This window comes from Dendrobates tinctorius, unplaced genomic scaffold, assembly GCF_039654945.1.
Source record: "Dendrobates tinctorius isolate UK_male_01 unplaced genomic scaffold, ASM3965494v1 ptg000063l, whole genome shotgun sequence".
Lineage (NCBI taxonomy): Eukaryota > Metazoa > Chordata > Amphibia > Anura > Dendrobatidae > Dendrobates > Dendrobates tinctorius.
The window spans coordinates 19287913-19315401 of record NW_027361731.1 but is presented as its reverse complement, the minus strand read 5'-3'; the positions used below and the strand labels follow the sequence as shown (position 1 = coordinate 19315401).

The window sequence follows — 27489 nt, the reverse complement described above, 5'->3', positions numbered from 1 at the left end:
CATTACAGTTGCTGTGGGTGACAGCCCATCAGTTGTTACGGAAGTGGACATGCCTGCTGTTTTTGACAGCTCTCAAACACTAAACACATCACATCGTTCTCAATCCACCATAACATCTCCGTCTGCACCTCATTCATAGTCCAGCAGTTTGTCGTGTTCTCCATACTCCACCCTCCATCCATACTGCAGCCAGCCCTTGGTCCCGCAGTTGTGGTCACGTGAAAGATTGTTTCCTCCTACACATGGCATAGCTAACAGCTTGAACTTCACCATCTCCAATCCGTTTGCCATGGAAATGCTGTTTTTCCGACTGGTGTATGCAGTCACTTTCCGAAAGCTGATGGCCAGCGCAGTCACACAGTACCAATTGCCTAGTCGCCATTACTTATGTAAAAAAGTTGTGCCGGTGCTACACCAGCATGTCACGTCAGTTGTTCCTTGAAAAAAATCAATGTCTGCCAGGCTGCATTTCACTACTAACACCTGCACAAGCAAATATGGACAGGGGTCATTACAACTTGTTGATTAGGCACTGGGTAGCTGTGGGGACAGACTTGGAAGGGAGCTGGAATCCCCAAAGGCTTGCAGGGTGCTTTGGGATGGAGAAGTAAACCACTACACAGCAGAGGATGGAGAACTAAACTGCTAGATAACGGGTTGGAAAAGTAAACTACCAAACACCTAGAGTTGGAGAAATAAACCACTACAATATAAGGGATGGTGAATTAAACCACTAGACTCCAAGGTGTCAATAGACACCAAGTCTTGGAATAACTAAGGCTTGTGGGACAAACATCTGTATCTAACATAGGAGAAAAAAGGAGGATGTGGCACACCAAAATGAAGATTAAAAATACTTTTTTCAGCACTCAAGCTGTAATTAAAAACCATGCAAATCCTGACACGTTTCTGGTGCAAAAAACGCACCCTTAATCATAGGATAAAAAGATAACACAATGGTCACATTAAATAGAGACAAGCAACCAATCACAACCACTTAATTACTAGGATATGCATGAACATGTGAGAAACACAACACTTAGAGAAACAGCTTCAATAGATGTAAAACAAATCGTATCTTGAGTTCATTCCTCTTGGGAAAACGTGTGTCCAATTTCAGGATCAAATATGCCTCTCTTGTAGTTAACATTTCTCCAGTCACCTTCCACGACAGCTACATCGGAGGATGTCTTCCCCGCCCTAATAGGGGACAGGAACACAAAGAGGTTAAATACCCCTCCCCTACTTGCAACCACCAGTGTTTTCCTGTCCCCTATGGCCGGGGCATGAAGATGTCTACGATGGTGCTGCCGTGGCCGACGATTGGGAGCACCCCACGTCCACTACCAGCTGGGATACATGTCAGATGCTGGGAAGCCGAGGTGGGTGGCCTTGCTCTACTCCTCCGGTGTCTGCTCCCATCTCCGCCTGCATGGTGGGACTCAGGACTCTCCCGCCTCTCCTGCGCCTCCTTCGGGGGTAAAGCGAAGCAGTGATGTGCGTGCCGGGGGCCTCCAGATAGCTCCCCGGCTTCCTCCTCCGTGCTGCCGGTTCCTTAGGGGCTCACGCTGGCCGGGGATGGCTTTCCTCCACTTCGGGCGTTACTGGGCTTTCCACTGGGTCTCGCGTCGCTTGGGGGCGTGCGTCACTTCTGGTCTGTCCCTATGCGTTCCACAGTGGAGCGCACGTGCTTCGTTACTCCTGGGACCGGCGGTGACATTCTGGGGCGTCCTCATGTTGTTCCCCCCCATTGGGCTAAAGGGAGGAGGAGGTGCACAAACAACCCTGGACCCTCGATCTTTCAAGGTCCGGGTGAGGAGATCACCAGGTAAGACACCTGTCTGATACTGACTGAAGGCGGCATGGACGGTGACAAGCCCTCTCTCTCTGCGTTGGCGGAGCCCAGCGTACCCCCTCCTACTGTAAGTAGCAGGCGTCGGCTCTGGCTATCCAGTATTTATTTACTAAAATGGCGTATCATACCTCTCTCTCTAATATAGGGAGAAAAGGTCTCTGACCCTATGAGGACCAGCCACAAGTGTAAAATGTGTGCTGCCAGTCTCCCTCAACATACGGGGAAAGCTCTGCCTGTCCTGTACGGAGAGGTCCTTCGCGCTGAGCAGCCCTCTCTCCTGGATAGCATCAAATCCCTCAATACAGGAGGTTCACTCCTCCATGACTCCCTTCTCCCAGACCGCCTCCCTCTAGGAGGAGGAAGAAAGCTCCGATAGAATCAGACTCAGGCGAAATTCAGTCGTTGGATTCAGAGGACGCTTGGGAGATTGAGGGTTCCTCTTCCACGTCCACCCCTAAAACCAGGGAGCAAAAAATATCACTTGGTCCTGAGAATATGGGTGAGCTAATCCGTATGGTTAAGAGCACCATAGGGGTGGAGGAGGAAGAAGTTAAATACACGGTACAAGACGAGATGTTGGGCTGAAGCCCAAAGAAGGTGTCCTGTACACGAGAACGTACAGAATCTGATCCTCCATAAAAGGAGGCCTCCCTTTAAAAAAAAAAAAAAGCCTATCCCTTTGAGAGCTCCTCCCAGTTCAATGATCCAATTTTATATATATATATATATATATATATATATATATATAATTTTTTTTTTTTTTTTTTTGAGAGCTTATCAAGGAAGTCCTGTGACACCTCTACAAATCTGCTAGAAGCTAATATTGCTTTCACGTGCCCTGTCTCTGATTATGCACAGACTCAGGGCACCTCAGGGGAAAAGATACCTGACGCCCTACCCCTACTGCAGAAAGCAACGAGGTTCCTAGCCGATGCTTCCGCTGGCGGTCGCTAAACAACTTGAGACCAGGCCAGGACCAGGGCGGAAGACCAGCCTGTAATTCGCAGGTCTCGGGTAATTCTTTAATGCACCGGCTCTTCTAGGCTGAGCGTGACTGCTCTCGCCAGGTCCGGGTAGCCGCAAAAGCGGCCGTCCTTTCTAAATCCTCTAGAGGAGTGCCCTGGTTAAAATCCTAAGGGAGGCGACTTATCTCCAAATGTTGCGCCATCCCCTTCCAGGGCCACTATGTATTCAAGCCTGTCCTGGATAACATCCTGGACAATGCTTCGGACAAAAGGATCTCTTGTGGAACATAGAAATCCTAGGAGATGGATTTTTCGCCCCTCCCGTGACCAAACCTCTGTCAACAGCTATTCTAAGCTGAATTTGCATGCCCTCGTCAGATCACAGCTGCTAAGCAGCTTGAGGCTGGGCCAGTACCGGCATGAGAAACTGGCTGGGAATCCCAGGTCCTGTTGACGTACTCAGGAAGAGTATAGGGGGCTAGGGCAGGAACATCCTTGTCTCTAACCATCAATAGACCCCGGATAAGCAATAATGCCTGGTTGAGGGGTCGTCTCTCGTTCTTTTTTTCACCCGCTGGCAGACCACCTCCACAAATCAGTGGGTCAACCGTACCATACGAGATGGACTAAAAATTGGGTTTGAGAGTCCTTGCCCGTAATGCTTAGGGGTAACCTCCCTACAGCCTCCACACCTTCAGGGCTCCTTACCAAGAGATCTGCTCTGGTAGAACGTGCGGTTGCGAAAGCGGGAGAAGGACAAGGCCATTACGCACGTCCCTTCCTGGTGACAAAGCCATCAGAGAAAAACCGAATCATCATAAACGAATCGGTCCGGTACAGGCAATTCAAAATGGAGTCAATCAGGGGCTGTCCCACTCATCGGACAGAACTGGATAATGGTAAAGGTAGATCTGAAGGGTGCATATTACCATGTGCCAATCCATCCGACCATGTATCTCTCCAAGATCATGGTGGAAGCAGTGATTTTCATCTGGTGCCAGGGGATAGCATCTATCTCATGTCAGAATATGGACGTAGGAAAGACCTCGGGAATATTAAGATCCCTGGGTTGGATACCAAACCTGGTCTATCCCTCTACGAGAAGGAAGCCTCTGGGAGTTCTCTCGGACTCAAGGGGAAAGACATCCTTCCTACCTACGGTTTGTCAGGTCGACCTTGTCCACAAAAGAACCTGGTTCAGGACCAGTGGGCACCGACCCTCAGAGTCTATGCTCTAGGATCTCTGACCACATGCACCCAGGCGGTTTCTTTGGCTCAGGCCCACACCCAAATTATACAAAGCCACGTGCTTTTACATTCCAGGATCCGCCTGGCCTATGCGGCGACAAATTCCATTGTCCTGAAGGATTCCCCTCCCTGGTCAGGTTAAACCGGCCCTGAGGTGGTGGTTTAACTACCGAAATCTTCAGAAGGGAGTCATCCGGATTCAGCTTCTCCTGAAAACACTACGCTCAGATGCCAGCCAACGAGGCTGGGGCGCGGTAGTAGAGACCCTATTTTCAGGGGAGATGGCTGACGAGCATCAGCACCAGTTCCTCAAATCTGAGAGAACTGAAGGCGGTAGGAAAAGCGCTAAAAGACGTAATTATCGCTAATACAAAATCGCCACGTCTGCATCTACTCGGACAACATGACCACAGTGGCCTATCTCCAGCCAAGGGGGTACGAAGTACGCCGGCCTGAAGGCAATAGCAGCAAGGATCTTCTCCTGGTCAGTGCGTCTGAAAGGATCAGACAACACCCAGGCAGATTTCCTCAGTCGAGAAGACGTTCATCCGGAGGGGTGGCGCCGGGACCAGACGGTATTCGTGTCCCTAGCCTCAAGATGGGGCGGAGGTGGACCTAGTCACCAACAGGCAAAATGCGAAGACAGGGGTTTTCGTCTCCCTCAACCACATGGACGGAGTGCAAGGAATAGATGCCTTTCACACAATGGTGGGATTCCAACCTCGCATATACCTGCCCACCCATACCGATGCGGGCAAAAAAACATCTCAGGAAATCCAGACGGGCAGAGTTCCCACAATACTAATCGCCCCTCTGTGGCCCGGAAGAAGTTGGTACAGTGCCCTACTTGCCGTGGCCCAGGAAGGCCCTGGCTTCTACCCCAAAAAGGGGGACCTCCTTCAACAAGGTCCTCTGCTACACCCGGGCGTAGGCAAATGGAACCTGGCAGCATGGTTATTGAGGCCGAATTCCTAAGAGCCAAATGGTTCTCGGATAGGGTAATCCAAACCCTTCAGGAAAGCCAAAACCATTAACCAAGGCTGTCTATGCCAAGGTCTTGGAAAAGGTTTACTCCCTGGTGCTCTCCAGGCACCCCTGATCCCTTCCATCCCAGTGCAGCACAGACCCTAGACGTTTACAAAAGGTGTAGAACAGGGCCTTATCCCCAGCACTCTAAAGGTATAAATATCAGCTCTTAGCACCTTTTTTGATCTTGACCTGGCCAGCCACCGCTGGATCAAACTATTTTATGGCTTCGGCAGCCAGTATTCGTCCTAAACAACGCAGTCAGGGGCCTCCTTGGGATCTCAACACTGGCTCAACACCCTAACCTAAGATCCATTTGAGCCTCTAGATTTCATGACCATGAAAACCTAACCCTTTAACCGTCCTCTTAGTCGCAATTACTGCGGCTAGACGTATAGGAGAATTGCAGGCCCTGTCAATTCAAGAAGCTTACCTTGCAATCATTACAGATAATATTATCTTGAGATTAGATCACGCCTTTCTACTCAAACTTTCATAGGGATCAGGACATTGTACTGTCCTCATTCGGCCCAAGCTCTTCAACCCTAATGGTACTGTTACACTTAGCGATGTACCAGCGATCCCGACCAGCGATATGATGCGGTCAGGATCGCTGGTGCATCGCTAAGTGGTCGCTAGTGAGCTGCCAAACAGGCAGATCTCACCAGCGACATTGCTGGGGATGGGGGTCGCTACTTGCCTGTCACACTAGGCGATCCTGCGTCCTCCCGCCCGCGTCCACGCTCGTCGCTCGTCTCTCCACAGGAAGCGCCGCAGGAAGCTGACGACGAGAAGCGGTCCTGAACATTCTCACGCGATCAGCGATAACCAGCGGGGGAGCGGGTTGTAGGTAAGTATCACACACAGCGATATTGCTAGCGATATCGCTTAGTGTGACAGTACCTTAAGGAAGAGACCTTCCACACTCACGACATTTGCAGAGTGGTCCTGTCTACCGACAGTAGAGTGAAGCCAACAGCTAATTTCTCTGGGGGGGGGGACACGGCCTGCAGCACTCGTCTGGCAAATGTTAAACCCCCATTGAAATTTAGCCTGTAACGCCGGGTGAACGTGTGGATGGACGACCAGGTGGCGGTTCTGCGTATCCGCTCTGACGAAGCATTCCCCTTTTTTGCCCATGATGTTGCTAGCGCATGGGTAGAATGTGCCCTCAGTGAGGCGGGTGGAGCCAGCTTCTGGGATGCGTAGGTCAGGCAGATAGATTGTGTGATCCAATTCGCGATCGTGTTCTTTGATGCCTTCTTGCCCTTATTTCGTCCTGAGAACTGGATGAATAAATTCTGGTGAATCTGCTAGGTATTACTCCGATGTAGCTGTCGTGGAAGGTGACTGGAGAAAATAGAATTAACCCCCCTTACACACGGCGAGATCGCTAGCGATATTGCTGAAGCGACAATGATTTTGTGACGCAACAGCGACATCGCTAGCGATCTCGCTAAGTGTGACACGTGGAAACGACCGGCTCCCTGCTGCGATGTCGCTGATCGTGCGTGAACGTTCAGGATCATTTTTTGATTGCTGGCGTCACGCTGACAAGGATGCATCGCTGTGTTTGACGCCCCTTATCAACGACGAGCGACCTAAGATAGCGCTGAAGGACGCCTATTCAAAGTCTGACTCGCTATTATAGACAGTGTGTGACACGGCACCAGCGACCGCCGTGGTCGTTGGTGACATCGCTGATGCGTCGTTATGAAGATCGGCCTGTATGACTGCTTACTAGCGATGCACAAACGATCTTGCCCAGATTGTATCGTTGTCGGAATCGTTGGTGCGTCGCTACGTGTAACGGTACCCTTAGACTTACCGGTAATTCGGTTTCTAGGAACCTTCCATGACAGCACTAATTTTCCTCCCTCTCTGATATTCTTATTGGATGATTCCTGCACTTTGGTGGTAACTATCCATACTGGTGTCCAGGAAAACACTGGTGGTTGCAGGAAGGGGAGGGGTATTTAACCTCTTTGTGTTCCTGTCCCCTATTAGGGCGGGGAAGACATCCTCCAATGTAGCTGTCGTGGAAGGTTCCTAGAAACCGAATTACCAGTAAGTCTAATTCTATTTTTCTGTTTATTACCACCCCGTAGAGGATTGCGGATCTTTTCAAAAGCATAAAAAGAAAAATTAGTGAGATCTCTATGGTGCACATTGACAAAATGCTTTGATGCGCCAGAATAAGACTTTTTTCATTATGAATATTGGTAATGTGCTCAGCAAAACATTTCTTGATTTTTCTTGTAGTACATCCAATGTATTGCATCTGACATGGCACCCAGCAGATGCAATATATCACATATTTTGTATCACAATTCAAAAAGGAAGTAATGGTAGAAGAATAACCTGAAAAAGAAATAACAGATTTAGTTCTATCAATGGCGAAAGCGCAAACATTACATTGATTATTAGCTCACTTAAAAAAAGCCTTTGCCGATAACCGCATTTCAGAAGCAGACTGGCGTTTTAGGAGACTCAGTGACCACGCATTGCCCAAACTGTATCCTCTCCTAGCAACAAAACTACAGCCGACAGATACAATTTTACGCAGTTTTTCATCCTGGTTGACAATAGGTAAATATTTTTTAACAATGTTTTTAATGCTATTAAATTGAGGACTGTAAGGAGTTGAAAAAAATTAATGGAGGATGCCTGTTGGACAAAGACAATTTATTAGGGATACTATTGAAGAGAAATAGCGCAATAGTGCATTATCCAGTGTAGGTATATCAATTTAAAAATAATACATTCACCAGATGGAACTTGTAATAAGCATGGAGGATTCGCTGCTGCAGAAATCACAGATCCACGAGGGACTGACATAAGATGCAGGATAGGGGAAAAAAAGTGGTCAGACAATCCGCGCTGCGAATCACTATGAACAATTATTATTACAGTGGTCTTTCAACGCGTTTCGAAGTTTCAAAGAACTCCTTCCTCAGGAAAACACCACAAGCAAGTGTCATGAAAAGGTTCTTAAATAGAAAAACTTGTCATTCAGGTGCTCGGCGTCTAACAGGTCACCTGATTCAAAAGGATGTCAAAGTTCATTGCTTGAACACATGATTGACACTTAACAGACAAAATATATATAAATTTCTGTTATAAGGAAAGCCACCATAAAACCACACAAACAATGCCAAATCCAACAACATGTATAGAAAAACAAACTTATACCGTGAAATTTCTGAATAAAATATTCTTTCAAAAGTGGCTCTCTTGAGAAGCTGTCCTCCCTGTAAGGCTAAGTTCACACGTACCGGAACTCTCGCGGAAATTACCGCGAGAATTACGGCATTCCATTCTGCGGAAAAATCGCATTTTAAATTCCCGTGATTTTCCCGCGGAAAAACTAGCATTTTGTAAGCGTAATTAGCTTGCAAAATGTTAGCGTTTTCCAAGCGATCTGTAGCATCGCTTGGAGAACTGATTGACAGGTTGGTCACACTCGTCAAACATAGTCTGCCTATGCAGCCTCAGTAGTAAAAGATAAAATGTAAAAAAAAAAAAAAAAATGTTTGTTCTCACCTTCCGACGTCCCGCGTAGCCTTCCCAGTAATCCTTTGTGAAAATGCCCGCGATGGCGTCTGTTTTCGCGGGATCACAACGTCTCGCGGTAATTCGCGATGCCGTCGCGCGAATTACCGCGAGACTTCGCGATCCCGCGAGAACGGACGCCATCGCGGGCATTTTCACAAAGGAGTACTGGGAAGGCTGCGCGGGACGTCGGAAGGTGAGAATAACAATATTTTTTATTTTAAATTCTATTTTTTACAGGGATATGGTACCCAAATCCCGGAGGACAGTCTCCTCTCCTCTGGACCGTGGGTACCATCCGCAATTGTTCTGCTTACTTTTCGCATGGTGTGCACAGCCACATGCTGGAAGTAAGCGGAACAATGCATTCCTATGGGTGCGGGATCGCCGCGATTCTGCAAAATTAATGAGCATGCTGCGTTTTTTACCGCGAAGCGATTACGCCGCGGTAAAAACCGCAGCATTGGCACAGCATTGCGGAATCCCATAGGAATGCATGGGATGCTTATTTTTCGCGTTTTCGTCACGTGTGAACTCAGCCTAAGGCATTTCTCCTTTTTTCCACCCGTTTTTGGAGGTTCTTGTCCCTTTTTAAATTTTCTTTTAATAACTTTTTTCCGTTGATTGTTAATAAAGAAATTAATATAAGTCATTTTATAATGCAAGTATAATAATTTTATAACAAAAATTTATATTTGTCTATTAAGTGTCTATCATGTGTTCAAGCAATGAACTTTGACATCCTTTTGAATCAGGTGACCTGTTAGACGCCGAGCACCTGAATGACAGGTGTACTGTTTTTTCTATTTAAGAACCTGTTCATGATACTTGCTTGTGGTTTTTTCCTGAGAAAGGAGTTCTGTGAAACTTCGAAACGCGTCGAATAAAGACCACTGTAATAATAATTGTTCATAGTGATTCGCAGCGCGGATTGTCTGACCACTTTTTTTTCCTATCCTGCAAAGACAATTTATTAACAGAAGATCCAAAACGAGGGACATTCAAAACTTTGATAAAGGCAGAATTAACATCATGGTGGTTAACAATCGGCGACATTATAGGTTGTCGGCTATTTTCCCCACTACCTGGTAGGGCCCTTGCCATGCAGCTTGGAACTTGTTCTGCTTAGTGGGCTCTAACACCAGGACCTTCTGTCCTATTTCCAAGGTGCACTCTCTGGCCCTCCGATCGTACCATACGCGCTGGCGCCGCTGGGTCGCCTGCAGGTTCTCACGTACAACCTGTTATGGACGTGTCCAAGGTTGACTGCTTTCTGGTTGGTGATCTTGAGCTGGATAGATGGGGCTTATAGATGTGTAGTCCCAAGGGAACTGGTGGTTTCCCTGTTGGGGTATGTGGGGGAAATTAAAGTGGATAACTTCCTCAAGGTGGCTATTTCCAGTTTGTGTGTGTGTGTGTGTGTATATATATATATATATATATATATATATATATATATATATATATATATATATATATATATAAAATATATACTGTATATATATGGCTAGAAAGGTAATAGCGAGGAGCTGGATAAAGGAAGATCCACCTTCAAGGGGAGAATACCTTCAGTATGTCAAGCATGTCATTAAGCTGGAGAAAGGGGTCTGTAAGAAAAGGAAAACTGGTAATGTATGACAGACTGAGGACGCCATGGCTGGAGTTAGGTTAAAGGGAATCTGTCACCCCTTTTTTCAAATATGAGCTGCCGACACCGACATCAGGGGCTTATCTACAGCATTCTGTAATGCTGTAGATAAGCCCCCGATGTAACCTGAAAGATGAGAAAAAGAGGTAGATTATTCTCATCGGGGGGGGGGGGGGGCGGTCTGGTCCGGTGGATGTCGCGGTCCAGTCCGATGCCTTCCTCTTCTTTCCTTCCTGTCGTGGCTCCGGTGCACTGCTCTGAGCAGAATACTGCAGTGCGCAGGCGCCGGGAAAGGTCAGAGAGGTCCGGCGCCTGCGCACTGCAGTACTCTGCCCTGCCCTGCCCTCAACAGGGCAGGGCAGAGCAGTGCACCTGCAAAGGAGCCGCAACGGGAAGGAAAGAAGAGGACAGCATCGTATGAAGATGGGAGACGCTGGACTGGACAGCGAAACCCATTGGACTGGACCGCCCCCCCCCCCCAGTGAGTATAATCTAACTCTTATTTCTTGTCTTTCAGGTTACATCGGGGGCTTATCTACAGCATTACAGAATGCTGTAGCTAAGCCCCTGATGTCGGTGCTGGCAGCTCATATTCGAAAAAAGGGGTAACCGATTCCCTTTAAAAGATGGATGTATAGGGATTGGTACATTGGGATATCTGTCTATGGGAATGATTATCATATTGTTCTCTTAAGCAAAATGTATGTCTAAATTTATATATTTATACAGGTCATTCTACTGTGATAATACGAGCTGTCTAGGGGGGATTGTTCGGTATGTTGGGGTTTGTTTTGCCGTGTTATACAAAAACTGAAAATACCACTGTAATAAGTTTATAGCTGTGTTCTTCTTAATAAAAGTCTACTAAATTAAAAAAAAAAAATAATATGCCTTGGAAATCGCAGTCACACAGCTTAAGATTTGTGGTCAGCTATCCAGGCTATAGAGGGCTTTCGGCCTATCGGGTAACCGTTTTATATGCATTCTGTCTATTATTCTGAATCTGCACCCTACTATTCATCTGTCTCCACACCCTTCATGCACATGATAACTGCACTTGATACTTGTCTATTGCACTTAAACACATGGGCTGATGACCGGATCATGCAGCTTTATATGAAAATCCCTATTATAATTGCCAGACCTGAATTAACAAGCACTTCTCACCTACTGTGTCCCCCCATTTCCTTGTAGATTGTAAGCTTGCGAGCAAGGACCTCACTGTTTGAATTGTCTTAACTTGTATTGAATTTATTGTCTGTACATGTCCCCGCTTAATTGTAAAGTGCTGCGGAATATGTTGGCGCTATATAAATAAAAATTATTATTATTATTATTATTATTATTATTCTGTCGACATGGTGGAGTTTCACTGTCCACATGTAGCAGCGACGAGCCCTGGTGCAATATGTCCTTTTCTGCATAGCCTGGGCCAGCGTAGTACAGATGTGGCGAAAATCACGCTCACGTTGTGAGCACAGATGAAGGATTTTTGCACCCTTCTGCACAGTTTCAAAATGGCTATCAAAATGGTTTTCATTGACCATGCCATCATCAGCATCATTATTCCGGTCATCTAGATGCTGGAGCACACTTTGGATATTCTGCGGGAGGTTGTGGTGGTCACAAAGTAAGAGGAGGAAGAAGCGGAAGTGATATCAATATCAAAGTTCTGGACAATGGTCGGGTGGGGGGGTCTTGGTACCAGACAAACTGTTAGTGAAGGTGCAGGAGCTGAGGAACAAATGGAGGAGGACAAGGAGTGAGAGTGATGCAACAGTCAGAAGATGAAGAGAATAATGATACCCTCTTTTTCTGTGGTTGGTGTGAGAGAATGTAGGAAGCAAGCTTAAGTTACCCTGCTGCCAAGACACCTTGGACTTGGATCTCATGAATGCTCCCCACCTAAGAGTGCCTTCTTGCTGTACTATTTACAACCAGATCCTTTCCTCACGTAATGGGATGCGCATATGCTGCTGGAGTATCAAACACGCTTTTGCACAAAATTAAGAGTGATTTTCCCCAAGACAGCAGTCGCACACAATTAGTGCATCACAGTTAAAGAGTTCCAACCCTGGGAGCGTTCAAGAACGTTAGCATCAGTAGTGTAAGTGGCATAAGCAATTTCTGTGAGTAATTTCACACATTTTTTAGACCATCACGTGCACCAGCAGAATAGAGTGTAAGTCTGACACTTGAATGACTGGAGAGGATGGTGCAGGAGTATCTTCAGCTCAATATCAATACCATCAGGGGGAATTTGGACCCTTATGCATTTGGGTCTTCAAAAATGGTTAAGTGACCTAGCTTTCATCAAGATGAAAAAGTCCTGGATCTCCAATGACTTTCACCCCAATCGCAGACTGGGCGATGGTGTAGTTTTCAGTGGGCTGCATTGATCTTGTGTTTTTGCAGTATGTGACACCTTTGTCATGGATCCTGTGCCTGCTGTTGCTATTGTTGGTAACAATTTTTGGAAATGTGAAGACCCTTAAGTTGTGTCTTCATCTAGTGGCTTGCCTGTAGTGCAAAGAGTGTCAAAGCCTCATTATACTATTTCTAATCTGGGGAAATTAATTACAGTTTAGTGTTGTCTTCCCCTAATTTTTGGAAATGTTTGGACTCCAAATTGGGTCTCTCACATGTGTCTTGCCTGAATTTGGCAGGTCTCTCGGAGCACCAGGCCTACACCTATCTCTCATCCACCTGTTAATGTTCAATGTTTAAGCCTGAAATGCTGGTCCAAGCCCTGTTCCAGGCCCTGCCCCATGCATCCATGCATTGCAGTTATATAATTAGTACTCTGGGTGAGTTGGGCCATTGGAGAGTTTTGATGCGGGGAAAAACGGGTAATTCTAGTGCCTCTTCTGAGCCCTATACTGTGTGTCATGTTAGGGTGGAGGAAGAGGAGGAGAGGCCACTTGATGCAGTGCTGGAGTCCTGACTGCAACACAGTTGTAGCCCAAATGATTTTGAGTAGGAAATGTGGACTACTCTTTGCACAACACTATTAGCACAAACTACAGGGTGGGCCATTTATATAAATACATCTAAAGTAAATGGGAATGGACCCACTGGACCACAGAGGGGGACCCGGGCCTACCCGGACTAAGGAAGGGTAGCGACCGTGGTCTGTAGCAGCTGAGCATGTGGGCAAGGTGGCGACATGCAGGACTAGATGACACCGCACAACTTCAGGTGTAAAGAACGTAAAGTTTACTAAGACAAAGTCACATACAGAACACAAGGCATAATGCCAGGCTCCTGATTCTGCACATCAAGGAAGGGCACACTTCCCAGGTTAGCAGGCAATGGCAGGAGGTCAACAAAGGTTGATGCAGTCCGGGGTCATCTGGTATGGGCATACCATGGAACCTCTCTCTCTCTCTGGCATAGCTCAGGCACAGCAGGAGAACATCAGACACCTCGCTCGGATAGACCTCATCACAGGGACGACCCCAGGGAACTGGCAGGACATCGGGACACAGGCAAGACACGGACAGGTCTAGGAACATCAGCATGGCAGCTCAGGACCGACTCTGAAACACGGGCTGGACCACGGACTGGACATCTGGACACAGGCTGGACATCAGAGACATCGGCAGAACATTGGGCAGCAGTCGTCAGGCTCCAAACCTCAGACATGACCTCCAGGCACCAGACAGCGGTAGTCAGGCTCCAGGCACCAGACAGCGGTCGCCAGACATCGAACACGACCTAGAAAGGAACTCAAGCGGTATGGTGCAAGCATTGCAGGATTGGACCAGAGCTGGACGGAGCTAGCGCCGCATAGCAAGCTGAGCACAGCGTAGAAGACACTCAGCAGAAACACTGGACTCCATCATCAAAAGACGAACACAGGTTTATTCCCAGGTTACAGGAAACTCATTCACTGGGTATGTGGTTTGAGCCACAGAAGGACTTCAGGAACATCACACAGCAGGAATCAGGGCAAGGGCTTTGGTACCAACACAGAGGCATGACAGGTCCAGGGACAAAGATATCAGAACTAATAGCAGGCAGAACAGGAGCTGAAGACAAGACAGACCAGGAGCAACATAGAGGACTGAACACGCATGGAACCTAATGAGAAACTGGCAATGCCCATCAGGGAAGAGGAACTTTAAATAGGAGCTGCCCCTCAGCAATAGGCTGAGGACAGCAATTCATGCGCACACACTACACTTAATAAAAGCACAGACAGAAACCAGTACAGCATAGCCAGCACAGGAACTGAAGCTTAAAGCACCTAGCAGCGGCTGCAAGCCTGGACACGTGAAAAGTCATGCACCAGCTGCAAAGGACCTCGCAACCCATAGATAACTTCCACAGCAGCAGCCAGGAACCGCACACGCGGAAGGTCCTGCTGCGGAACAAAGAATCTACAACACATGTACGGCTATGCAGCAGAGCAGGGAACTGAGCAGCATCCATACAGGTAACAGACAACAGTATCCCAGCTGACTAAAAGGAGAGGAGCAAAGGGTAAGAGCACAGACGGGCAGAGTAACGCCGGGGAAACAAGGTACAAACACATTGGCGTTACAACTTGCAGCAGCAGGAGTGGCCTTTCTGCGCTGTTACTCTGAGAAAATAACATCAGCAAAGCATGTCCACTTTTTATATGGAGAGGGACATGTGACTTCACCAATGACCAAAGCCCTTGTGTCACAACGTTGTTGATGGTTTCTGCACCTTGACTGCCTGCTGGAATACACACATTAAGTTCATTAAAAAAACATACAGATTGCTGGTACTCTGACCTCTCCCCATTCGTCGCCTCTTCCCCTCATCAAACACGAACCCCCCAACCTAGCCAAAGTCCTAATGTCACGATTAAGCTGTCAGGTGACCTGGGACAAGGAGCTCCTTCCCTGTCCCTGACACTAGGGGGTGCCTTAGCTCGCCCTATTTCCCAGGATACTTCTGAAGGTGACGAAGCCAAGCCAGGGCAGCCACCCTTGCCTTATCTCCTGAGTTAACACTCTGTGTTGTGAATTCTCTCTCTGGCTTCCCTCTGGTGATTACTGAAGATAGTGGAGCTGGTCAGATTGAGAGTTCTCTTTCTGGGCTCCCTCTGGTGGTTACTGGAGGTAGTGGAGCTGATCTGATTGACAGAGGCTTGCCACCTGATAATGGGGAAGACGATTGGAGATCTGGTGTTTCTGATTGGGATTTTAGACAGCTGACTCCCTCTATCCCTGCTGGTGATTTTTTTTTTTCCTGTGCTTCCTGAGGTCTGATGTCTCCTGCTCTTTCCCTGCATGTTCAGCTAAGTAGTTCATTTGCTATTGTGTTTGCATTTGATCGGGTTTTGTTTATCTCTGCTTTGTGCAGGTCAGCTAGCTCCGGCTGGGGCTGTGCTGAATCACCGCCCATATGTTACTGCATGTGTCAGTTTGTTTTGTCCCCTTTTCTATTGGTCTCTTTTTGCTTTGCTTTCAGAATATACCAGAGTGCTGATATAGTGAGGGGCGAAGTTGTGTGACTTCAGTGTTTTTTGCATCAGCCGTGTTGGACTTTTGCAGTTTTTTTGCGCGATTGTAGACAGTGGCTTTCCTTTCCTGTCCTGTCTAGTCAGTCTGGGCCCCATCGTTTGCTTAGTCTATATTTATGCCTGCGTTTGTGTTTTCATCTTGTCTCACCAACAATATATGTTTGGGGGCTATATATTCCTTTGGGGTCTGTTCCGGGACAGGTTAGATTTCCCCTTTCTTGCTTTAGGCTTAGCTCTCCAGCTGTGCCGAGGCATCTAGGATCATCGTAGGCACGCTCAATGACTACTTCTAGTTGTGTGGACAGGATCAGGGGTCTGCATCCGCTTAGTTACCAGCCTCTCTGTTTTTCTGTGGCTTAGCCTGGGCCTGCTATGCTCCTCGGTGACCCATTCGTAACACCTGTCTGTTCTCTTCCTCATCCAGGGAAGAGGGGTGCTACTGTGCACCGCAGTACACCAACCTGACAAACAAGGCTACACAAAACAAACAAGGGTAAACTGAAAACACCATGCATACAAATATTCACTCACATATAACAGAGGAATGCACCAGAGAGTGAAGCATGGGGAAAAACCAAAATAGAGGAGGGAAGAGAATTACCACACTTACAAACCACGCAACAGTCACAGATAACTCCTTCTCATGTGAACACCTTTCCTTCTATGCCATGAAATAAATGCTAGCTCTGATGTAGGTTTGAATCAGGACCCAGATTATAAGGGGGATGGGAGAGGCTAACCAAGCACAACTGAGAGCTCAGAGTTTCCACCATGGTCGATTAACCTCTGTTTTGCCAAAAGAAATAAACACCATTAAAATGAAGTGCTTTTCAGTGTAGGAGCAATCGGACACTGCAGTCTTCTGGCTACTCTCAGCGGTAACCCCATGACTCCTATCAAAAGCATTATTGAAAACGCTATAATTTACTGAAATGTGCCCGAACTTTGCTCTGGAACACTAATCCGAATGTGCTACTTTGGTGCCGAATTTGAAATTGGTGAACATTTTCTGACAAGTTTGCAGATCTCTACTCCCCGTATCGTACATTGCACATTGATGCCTTCCTGAACAATCCTTTTTCTTTTTTTTTCATGGACTCGTAACAGAAGGAGTGCCTATAATGAGGTCACAGGACTATCTCTGGTCCTCAGAACGGACGGGGCCCTGAGATGCCATTTTTTTGCCATCTGCTGTTTTCCGGTCACTTCTTGTAACTGTTTTGCAGCTTTAGAAACCTGAAGGGGTTAATAGAAGTTTTAAAACTGAAACTATGAGCAGAGAGTTGGTTTTCATTTTTGTGCATTATGTTCCAACTTTTGCACTTTTTCGGATTGGTTACATGAAGTGTCCACCTGAAAAGACACGGTGTGCACATGTCCTTCCACTATACCAGCATCACTGCTCCTGTATCTTGTTTTCCCATGGTATTTTGTATGATTCTTCATCAGCTGATCTTCCTTCCATTTAGGATCCTGGCAGATACAATCAGTATAATTATCTTCTAGAAAATGTACTTTAAACATTAACGAATGGCTACAGACAAGATGGAGAAGATACTACACCTCACCCTAGAGATCCTCTTCCGGCTTACTGGAGAGGTGAGAGATTTTGATGACGTCACATTACATCATTCTTATCTATGGGAATAACAGATGGACAGAACTGGAGAGGTGAGGACTCTGGAAATGTCTGTAGTGAGATTTATTAATGTGTCTCTCCATAACCAGGATTACACAGTGGTGAAGAAGACCTCTAGTGATCGCTGTCAGGACCCTGTGTCTGAGGCATGGGGAAGACCCCTGAGCCCAATCACGGGGCCTACACCTCACCCCCTGATACATGAGGACATCAATGACCAGAAGATCCTAGAACTCACCTATAAGATGATTGAGCTGCTGACTGGAGAGGTGACACTGCTGGGAATGCTGGGACATTATACAGTAACGCTATGACGGGATCGGGGGATGACGGTATCATTGTATGTGTCAGGTTCCTATAAGGTGTCAGGATGTTGCCATCTATTTCTCCATGAAGGAGTGGGAGTATTTAGAGGGACACGAAGATGTTTACAAGGACGTCATGATGGATGTTCCCCAGTCCCGCACATCACCAGGTAATAGACAGGACTAAATGCACACGGCCTATAATTATCTGTATGTAAAGAATGAATTCAGTCCCTGTATGCGTTTCCTCCAGATCTATCCAGTAAGAGGACAACACCAGAGACATGTCCCCGTCCTCTTTTTCCACAGGACTGTAACCAAGAAGATCCCAGTGCTCCTCAGGATCATCAGGTAGATGGAGAGAAGGTGTCATGAGATCTCCCCTATGATGTGTAGACGGCTGTGAAGGTCTTGTGCTCAGTCTTGTTTTATCCACCAGTATTATATGGTTTATACTTGTGTAATGAGAGCGGTGGAGATGGCAGGATTAGAGCTGATCATAGATGGGACTTCTCCATCTGTCTGTGACTTTTACAATATTTGTTTCAGGGTGAAAATCTGACCCATATCAATACTACAGAGACATACGTGAGGGGTGATGAGCCGTGTAAAGAGGAGATTCCTACATATGACTACCCAGGTGAGTAATGACCACTAAATGCAGAGAAGCCACAGATTCTCCTGTAATTACACACGTGGTCAAAATTTTTGTATCCCTCGTTTAATGAAAGAAAAACCCACAATGGTCACAGAAATTACTTGAATCTGACAAAAGTAATAACAGATAAAAAATGTATGAAAATTAACAAATGAAAGTTAGACATTGCTTTTCAACCATGCTTCCATAGAATATTTAAAAATAAAACTCATGAAATTATGTGACAAGAGACATGTTAAATCAAGGTGTGTCCGCTGATTAGTATCACAGGTGTCTACAATCTTGGAATCAGTGAGTGGCCTTTATAGAGGGCTACAGATACTCGCTGTGCTGTTTGGTGACATGGTGAGTATCACGCTCAACTTGGACCAGAGGAACGAAGGAAAGATTTCTCTCAGGAGATTAGAAAAAAAAATTATAGACAAACATGTTAAAGGTAAAGGCTATAAGACCATCTCCAAGCAGCTTGATGTTCCTGTGACTACAGTTGCACACATTCAGAAATTTAAGATCCATGGGACTGTAGCCAACCTCCCTGGATGTGGCCGCAGGAGGAAAATAGCTGACAAATTTTGCAACAGGATAATGATCCAAAACATACAGCTAAAAACACCCAAGAATGGCTAAGAAGAATACAATGGACTATTCTAAAGTGGTCTTCTATGATCCCTGAACTAAATCCTATAGAGCATCTTTGGAAAGAGCTGAAACATGCCGAAAGCAAATTTTGGCAAAGTGCCAACAATTTTGTCTGGCCCACACCAGGGCAAGTGGGAAGCACGAGGCTAAGTGCCAGAACTGGTGCATCTTATATATGCTCCATTTTTGGTGCAGCTGAGAGCTGATATTTTTAGTCTGGAATGGGGCCAATGTCCATGTTCCCTTTGTAGGCTCTTAATATCAGCCCGCAGTTGTCTGCCGAGCCTTTGCTAGTTATTAACTATAGGGGGACTTTATGTCATTTTTTTTTTTTTTTGAGCAGGCCCCCATTTTAATAACCAGTAAATGCTAAGTATACAACTGAGAGCTGATATTAATAGCCTTGGAAGGTCCATGGGTATTACCCCCTTCCCAGGCTATAAACATCAGCCCACAGCCATCTGATTTACCTCTGCTGGTTATGAAAATTAAGCCCATGCAATTTTTTTTCATAAAAACAATTTAATTAAATACATGTACACTAAGCTGCACACACATACTGTGCTAATTATATGTGTGACTGACATCTTTATATCTATTCTATGTATACAGGGTGGGCCATTTAGATGGATCCACCTGGGTGGGCCATTTATAAAGTTGGATCCAAAATGGCCACCTTCAAAATGGCTGCCATGGTCACCACCCATCTTGAAAAGTGTTTCCCCTCCCATATACTAATGTACCACAAATAGAAAGTTGATATCACCATCCATTCCCATCTTATTTAGGTGTATCCATATAAGTGGCCCACCCTGTATATATTGTTTGTAATCTATCTGTTCTATTCAGTTGCATCACATTGTGATTCTACTGTACGCGGCAGATGAATTTCCGGCTTTTCATGAAATATATACTGTATGTCTTTATTGAAGTATATTTCCTTGGAAAAATATGTGTAAATGATTGAGTAATTTGCTATGTCAAAGTTCATGTTACAATCGTATTGCAATCAAATAGCAATTACATAGCATCCGACTGACATCCGAAAGCTAGGTGTGAAAAATCGGATTTTACTCGCATGAAAATCGCATGGCACTGTTTATGACAATAGTCCTACTTTTCTAGACCGAAATCAGAACTTTTTTTTTTCATGATAATGGGTACAAGCCCTACACACCTAATCCCTTGAAGCCATTGTCACCTTTACACAAACAAAAATAAGACAACAATATCTCTCTCCTATCCAAAATTGAATGAATAGTTACAAATGCTGTAATTAATCTGTCTGACGTGCTCATAATAATAATAATCTTTACTTACATAGCAATAACATACTCTGCAGCGCTTTACAATTCAACAGTTCATATACATCAGTCCTAACAAAGTTAACGATAATACAATAATTAATGCCAAGATATTGATGACCCTGCCCATAAGAGCTTACATTCTACAATGTGGAGGGAGTGACACAAAGTACAGGGGCTTATTAACAATGATGGTCCAACTATCTTGAGGAATTGGGGTGGATAAAGGTTGGATGAGCTAGTCACCAGCCAATTTTTGTAGTGCTTCTGGGTGCAAAGGACTTTGATGGAGGTTTATGAGGCAACCACTCCTGCTGAAGAGCAGGGGAAAATAACTCCCTGCAGCAAGAGCGGGCCTATGAACTGTGATGACCTCAGTGAGATCAGTGCAGTTCTCCTTGAAAAATCATGGTGTGAACGAGCCATTCTACCCAGATTTTCAACGTGAGTGGTTACCTCAGGTCACCGTTTATTCTGATATGCACCCGTCACACAGATGGATTACGGCATGGGACACTTTGGATTCTTTCAACTTTGGACAGGTGAGTGATATTCTTTTTTCCTTTTTGTTTCTTTACAGGTGACCATGGCTTCACTGGATTTGGTGTTAAGGTGAGTGTAATGTGATATTTTTTTTTTTTTTTAATTTTTTTTTTTACTTAATTTTACCCTATATAGACAGCAAGGCCTGAATACAACTCTCTCAACATTGTTCCCTGGTTGCGCTGATCACAGGCAGAGCAGGTTACAATGATGTGAGCTGTTTTCAATATAGTAGGTGTAATAATAATAGCAAATACCTCCAATTAGAAATGTGGTATAGTTTTCCTTATTCTCTATCTTGCTTACCCCATGTCCAGGGCATTTCAGTAGCTTCGGTATCCATGGTTATGACCACTAGCAACTAACAGTCACTATATCAGTGGTAGTAACCATGGATACCTACGCTAATGCAATGCTCTGCACATGCGGTTTAGCAACATAGCGAGTTAGAAGAACTATACTACATATTTCCTAATATTATTATTACACCTACTACATATTGGGATAGTTGATTAGAGCCGGGAATACCCTTTAAGAATCTTATATGTTGTTATGGTGTATATTTTTATCTGTTGCTATAGATTGTAATGTAATAAAGCTTATTTTTAATCCTCTCTTTATTGCTTCAAACTTCTCTGCGTTTGTGTATTATGTTTGTCGATTGTACTTTAGAGGTTCAGTACCATGGGATTTGTGAACAGGTGCCTCACCACTGTCTTAGGTCATAGTTTCATTATACTTTGAGTTGTATAGAATTATGTATATAGAAATTATATAAAACATAAGGCATTGATATTGAAAAATAATAATCAGTTTTATTCTTGGCAGATGACTTTGGTGTCAAACCAGATACCAATGAAAAGCACGCCATTATTCCAGCTATCCCTCCAGCCCTTCAGAGCAAAAATCAGTCATCGGAGCCTTTTCAATCAGTCACCTATTTGGATTCATCACAGACTGTTAAGCAAAATGAAAGCAGCAAAAGTGATGTTGAACGTCAAATAATTCCCACAGAGAAGAAACCATTTTCCTGTTCGGAATGTGGGAAATATTTTAAATGTAAATCACAATTGCTTACACATAAGAGAAGTCACACAGGAGAGAAGCCATTTTCCTGTTCAGAATGTGGGAAATGTTTCAGCCGAAAAGCACATCTCCTTAGGCATCAGCGAAGTCACACAGGAGAGAAGCCATTTTCCTGTTCAGAATGTGGGAAATGTTTCATGGTTAAATCAACACTTCTTAGATTGTTTGTAATCTATCTGTTCTATTCAGTTGCATCACATTGTGATTCTACTGTACGCGGCAGATGAATTTCCGGCTTTTCATGAAATATATACTGTATGTCTTTATTGAAGTATATTTCCTTGGAAAAATATGTGTAAATGATTGAGTAATTTGCTATGTCAAAGTTCATGTTACAATCGTATTGCAATCAAATAGCAATTACATAGCATCCGACTGACATCCGAAAGCTAGGTGTGAAAAATCGGATTTTACTCGCATGAAAATCGCATGGCACTGTTTATGACAATAGTCCTACTTTTCTAGACCGAAATCAGAACTTTTTTTTTTCATGATAATGGGTACAAGCCCTACACACCTAATCCCTTGAAGCCATTGTCACCTTTACACAAACAAAAATAAGACAACAATATCTCTCTCCTATCCAAAATTGAATGAATAGTTACAAATGCTGTAATTAATCTGTCTGACGTGCTCATAATAATAATAATCTTTACTTACATAGCAATAACATACTCTGCAGCGCTTTACAATTCAACAGTTCATATACATCAGTCCTAACAAAGTTAACGATAATACAATAATTAATGCCAAGATATTGATGACCCTGCCCATAAGAGCTTACATTCTACAATGTGGAGGGAGTGACACAAAGTACAGGGGCTTATTAACAATGATGGTCCAACTATCTTGAGGAATTGGGGTGGATAAAGGTTGGATGAGCTAGTCACCAGCCAATTTTTGTAGTGCTTCTGGGTGCAAAGGACTTTGATGGAGGTTTATGAGGCAACCACTCCTGCTGAAGAGCAGGGGAAAATAACTCCCTGCAGCAAGAGCGGGCCTATGAACTGTGATGACCTCAGTGAGATCAGTGCAGTTCTCCTTGAAAAATCATGGTGTGAACGAGCCATTCTACCCAGATTTTCAACGTGAGTGGTTACCTCAGGTCACCGTTTATTCTGATATGCACCCGTCACACAGATGGATTACGGCATGGGACACTTTGGATTCTTTCAACTTTGGACAGGTGAGTGATATTCTTTTTTCCTTTTTGTTTCTTTACAGGTGACCATGGCTTCACTGGATTTGGTGTTAAGGTGAGTGTAATGTGATATTTTTTTTTTTTTTTAATTTTTTTTTTTTTACTTAATTTTACCCTATATAGACAGCAAGGCCTGAATACAACTCTCTCAACATTGTTCCCTGGTTGCGCTGATCACAGGCAGAGCAGGTTACAATGATGTGAGCTGTTTTCAATATAGTAGGTGTAATAATAATAGCAAATACCTCCAATTAGAAATGTGGTATAGTTTTCCTTATTCTCTATCTTGCTTACCCCATGTCCAGGGCATTTCAGTAGCTTCGGTATCCATGGTTATGACCACTAGCAACTAACAGTCACTATATCAGTGGTAGTAACCATGGATACCTACGCTAATGCAATGCTCTGCACATGCGGTTTAGCAACATAGCGAGTTAGAAGAACTATACTACATATTTCCTAATATTATTATTACACCTACTACATATTGGGATAGTTGATTAGAGCCGGGAATACCCTTTAAGAATCTTATATGTTGTTATGGTGTATATTTTTATCTGTTGCTATAGATTGTAATGTAATAAAGCTTATTTTTAATCCTCTCTTTATTGCTTCAAACTTCTCTGCGTTTGTGTATTATGTTTGTCGATTGTACTTTAGAGGTTCAGTACCATGGGATTTGTGAACAGGTGCCTCACCACTGTCTTAGGTCATAGTTTCATTATACTTTGAGTTGTATAGAATTATGTATATAGAAATTATATAAAACATAAGGCATTGATATTGAAAAATAATAATCAGTTTTATTCTTGGCAGATGACTTTGGTGTCAAACCAGATACCAATGAAAAGCACGCCATTATTCCAGCTATCCCTCCAGCCCTTCAGAGCAAAAATCAGTCATCGGAGCCTTTTCAATCAGTCACCTATTTGGATTCATCACAGACTGTTAAGCAAAATGAAAGCAGCAAAAGTGATGTTGAACGTCAAATAATTCCCACAGAGAAGAAACCATTTTCCTGTTCGGAATGTGGGAAATATTTTAAATGTAAATCACAATTGCTTACACATAAGAGAAGTCACACAGGAGAGAAGCCATTTTCCTGTTCAGAATGTGGGAAATGTTTCAGCCGAAAAGCACATCTCCTTAGGCATCAGCGAAGTCACACAGGAGAGAAGCCATTTTCCTGTTCAGAATGTGGGAAATGTTTCATGGTTAAATCAACACTTCTTAGACATCATAGAAGACACACAGGAGAAAAGCCATTTTCATGTTCAGAATGTGGGAAATGTTTTGTGGTTAAATCAACACTTCTTAGACATCAGAGAAATCACACAGGAGAAAAGCCATTTTCATGTTCAGAATGTGGGAAATGTTTTAACCGTAAGTCAAATTTGGTTATACATTGCAGAAATCACACAGGACAGAAGCCATTTTCATGTTCAGAATGTGGGAAATGTTTTACCCATCAGTCAAATTTGCTTAGACATTACAGAAGTCACACAGGGGAGAAGCCATATTCATGTCCAGAATGTGGGAAATGTTTTACCCATCAGTCAACTTTGCTTTCACATTACAGAAGTCACACAGGGGAGAAGCCATATTCATGTCCAGAATGTGGGAAATGTTTTATCCAGAGACAAGAGCTTATTACACATCAGAGAATTCACACAGGGGAGAAGCCATATTCATGTCCAGAATGTGGGAAATGTTTTACCCATAAGTCAACTTTGCTTTCACATTACAGAATTCACACAGGAGAGAAGCCGTATTCATGTCCAGAATGTGGGAAATGTTTTAGTTTGAGTTCAAATCTTGTTGCACATCAGAGAACTCATACAGGGTAGAGACCATTTTTTATGTTCAAAATGTGGGAAATGTTATTTTTGGGAATCCTCTTCATCTAAAATCTCATGTAGAGTGTGAAGGAAATAAATAATAAGGGCTATTAATAAGGCAGGAGAGTTACATTTAGTTGACAAAGGCGTGAAACATTATAAGCACAAAGGGGCTTTTGGTGGCGGTTTGTGTCAATCCTGGCACCTTAGCTCCTGGATTCTCAGCTTAGAGGGGGGATAGCAAATGGTCTGTACTAGAAGGAATATCTCCTATTTGAAAGGGCACAGCTTGGCTCATTGTCCATTCATAGACAGCATCGTTTAACCCATTCCCGGCTTGTGCTGTGTATATATGGCGCAGTAGGAGCTGTGTTCCCGCACACTGCGGTATAGATATGGCGCTGTGATCAGCTAGATCAACGATCTGTCATTATACAGTTGATGTCTTATCCGGGGATAGTGTACAAGAGTAAAAAAGATAAAAAAATTGTAAAAATATTTTTTTAAAAATCGCAAACTAAAGAACAAAAAAAAAAAGAAACTATTAATCCAATAAATATATTTATGTTTAAAATAAAAAGTACACCTCTTTGGTATCGCCCCTTCTGGAACGACCTGACCTATAAAACTGTCTCACTGTCCCCTTCAATGAACTCCATAAAAACAAACAAAAAAAAAGGCAAAAAGCTATGCTTTATCATGATATTGCTGAACAAAAATGGAAAAATACACAATAAAAAAAGCAATCTGCACAAAAATTGTACAGCTGAAAACATCACCTTGTCCTGCAAAAAACAAGCCGCCATATGGGTCCTGCAGCAGAAAAATAAATAAGTTATAGCTGTCAAGATAAAGCGATTCTTTTTTTCAATAAAATAGTTTTTATTGTGTAAAAGCGCTAAAACAAAAGAATATAAATGAGGTATTGCTGTAATCGTACTCGCACAGCAAAATTATCCTATGTAACGGGTCATAAAGCATGAATATAAATAGACCACAAAAAACGCTTTCACCAAGGCCAGAGTAAAAGTTAAAAAGTACAAATGTTATTGAATATTACATATAAAAAAGGAATCTTAAAAAGTCAGACACAATACAACAGGTATCAGGAAAAGTGGTGGGTGCACCCAACCCAAAGTGGTGACAGTGACATACACCTGGTAAACCTTCAAGGCGCAAAGTTTTTTGTATGGGTAATGTCTTAGTGCAGGTACTAGCGATGGTTTAGTCCATTGTACATAGGTAATTATTCTGTAGAAATTAAAATAAAATGTGAACTTCTATTCCAAGAATCAATATAAGGTTGAAGCAGACCTTAGTAATCCAGGCAAATAAACCAATACATAAATGAAGTGATAGGATGCAGGGCAACACTAGTCACATAACATAATGTCCTATAATATGGCAGCACCATGGTCAGTATGCATATAAAACACCAATGATATCACATACTGCAATATAAGGAAAGACCTAAAATGTGGCACATGATTATTGCAAGAAGAAGGTATATTTACCCAGGAATGGTATATAGGGACCCACCACATCCGACGCGCGTTTCGCTTGTAGATGCTTCGTCCAGGGGTGGTTGGGTACTGGCCAGTCAGCTTACTTTTAGTCAGGTGTCCCTTATTCCCACTGAGTTTGAGCGCCAAACATTGCTTGTATACAGGGCCGTGTTGACACCGTAACCTAGGTGATCGAATAACCTGGGCCCAACAGCATAGTGTCACTGCCGGAAGTGACGCAGTACCATCGTTATAGTTACAAGGATCAGCGTCTAACATCCAGCGATCAGTATTTCCGACCGGAAGTTCAAACGCGTAACCCCCGGAAGTGATGTGGCGGCGTTATGGCAACAGGGATTGGTGTCTCATATCTGAAAGGTAGAAGCGTACAGACCATCCCGGTTGAAGAGGTATCCGACAAAAGTGCGCCATCGTGTGACCGGAGTGAGAATTGTCAGTACATCACTTCATATTTACCAGTCATCAAACATGACGGCCTGTGTGATAATTAATGCTAAAGACTCTGTTGGAAAAGAAATAGATATAATTATTTTAACCCAGCACAAGGTGGGAACAAAGTGTAACGGAACCTATAATATGCTAAACATTTATTGTTATAATTAATATAATTCTTATATCTTTGGATGGACATACATATAAATTAATTTATATAAGGAAAAAAAATATATACACTGCTCAAAAAAATAAAGGGAACACTTAAACAGAATATAACTCCAAGTAAATCAAACTTCTATGAAATCAAACTGTCCACTTAGGAAGCAACACTGACTGACAATCAATTTCACATGCTGTTGTGCAAATGAAATAGACAACAGACGGAAATTATTGGCAATTATCAAGACACCCTCAATAAAGGAGTGGTTCTGCAGGTGGGGACCACAGACCACATCGCAGTAGCAATGCTTTCTGGCTGATGGTTTGGTCACTTTGAATGTTGGTTGTGCTTTTGCACTTGTGGT

At 44.0% G+C, this 27489-nt stretch overlaps 3 protein-coding genes across 3 annotated transcripts in view; all 3 read left to right on the top strand.

The window, feature by feature from the left end:
• LOC141094334 (oocyte zinc finger protein XlCOF8.4-like) overlaps positions 1–22207 on the top strand; it is a 61379-nt gene extending 39172 nt beyond the window's left edge. The window contains exons 2-7 of the mRNA XM_073580170.1: positions 17261–17390; positions 17520–17699; positions 17782–17905; positions 17989–18086; positions 18285–18375; positions 21708–22207. Coding sequence (XP_073436271.1) covers positions 17322–17390; positions 17520–17699; positions 17782–17905; positions 17989–18086; positions 18285–18375; positions 21708–22192 — 1047 coding nt within the window. The 5' untranslated portion in view covers positions 17261–17321 and the 3' untranslated portion in view covers positions 22193–22207. The remainder of the gene's footprint in view (positions 1–17260; positions 17391–17519; positions 17700–17781; positions 17906–17988; positions 18087–18284; positions 18376–21707) is intronic.
• The window catches only part of LOC141094351 (uncharacterized), a 336208-nt gene that overhangs the window by 95608 nt on the left and 213111 nt on the right, over positions 1–27489 (top strand).
• On the top strand, positions 23187–25123 carry LOC141094342 (uncharacterized). Its single transcript, XM_073580181.1, has 2 exons — positions 23187–23221; positions 23983–25123. The coding sequence occupies exon 2, from the start codon at positions 24378–24380 to the stop codon at positions 25011–25013; it is 636 nt and encodes a 211-aa protein (XP_073436282.1). The 5' UTR covers positions 23187–23221; positions 23983–24377; the 3' UTR covers positions 25014–25123.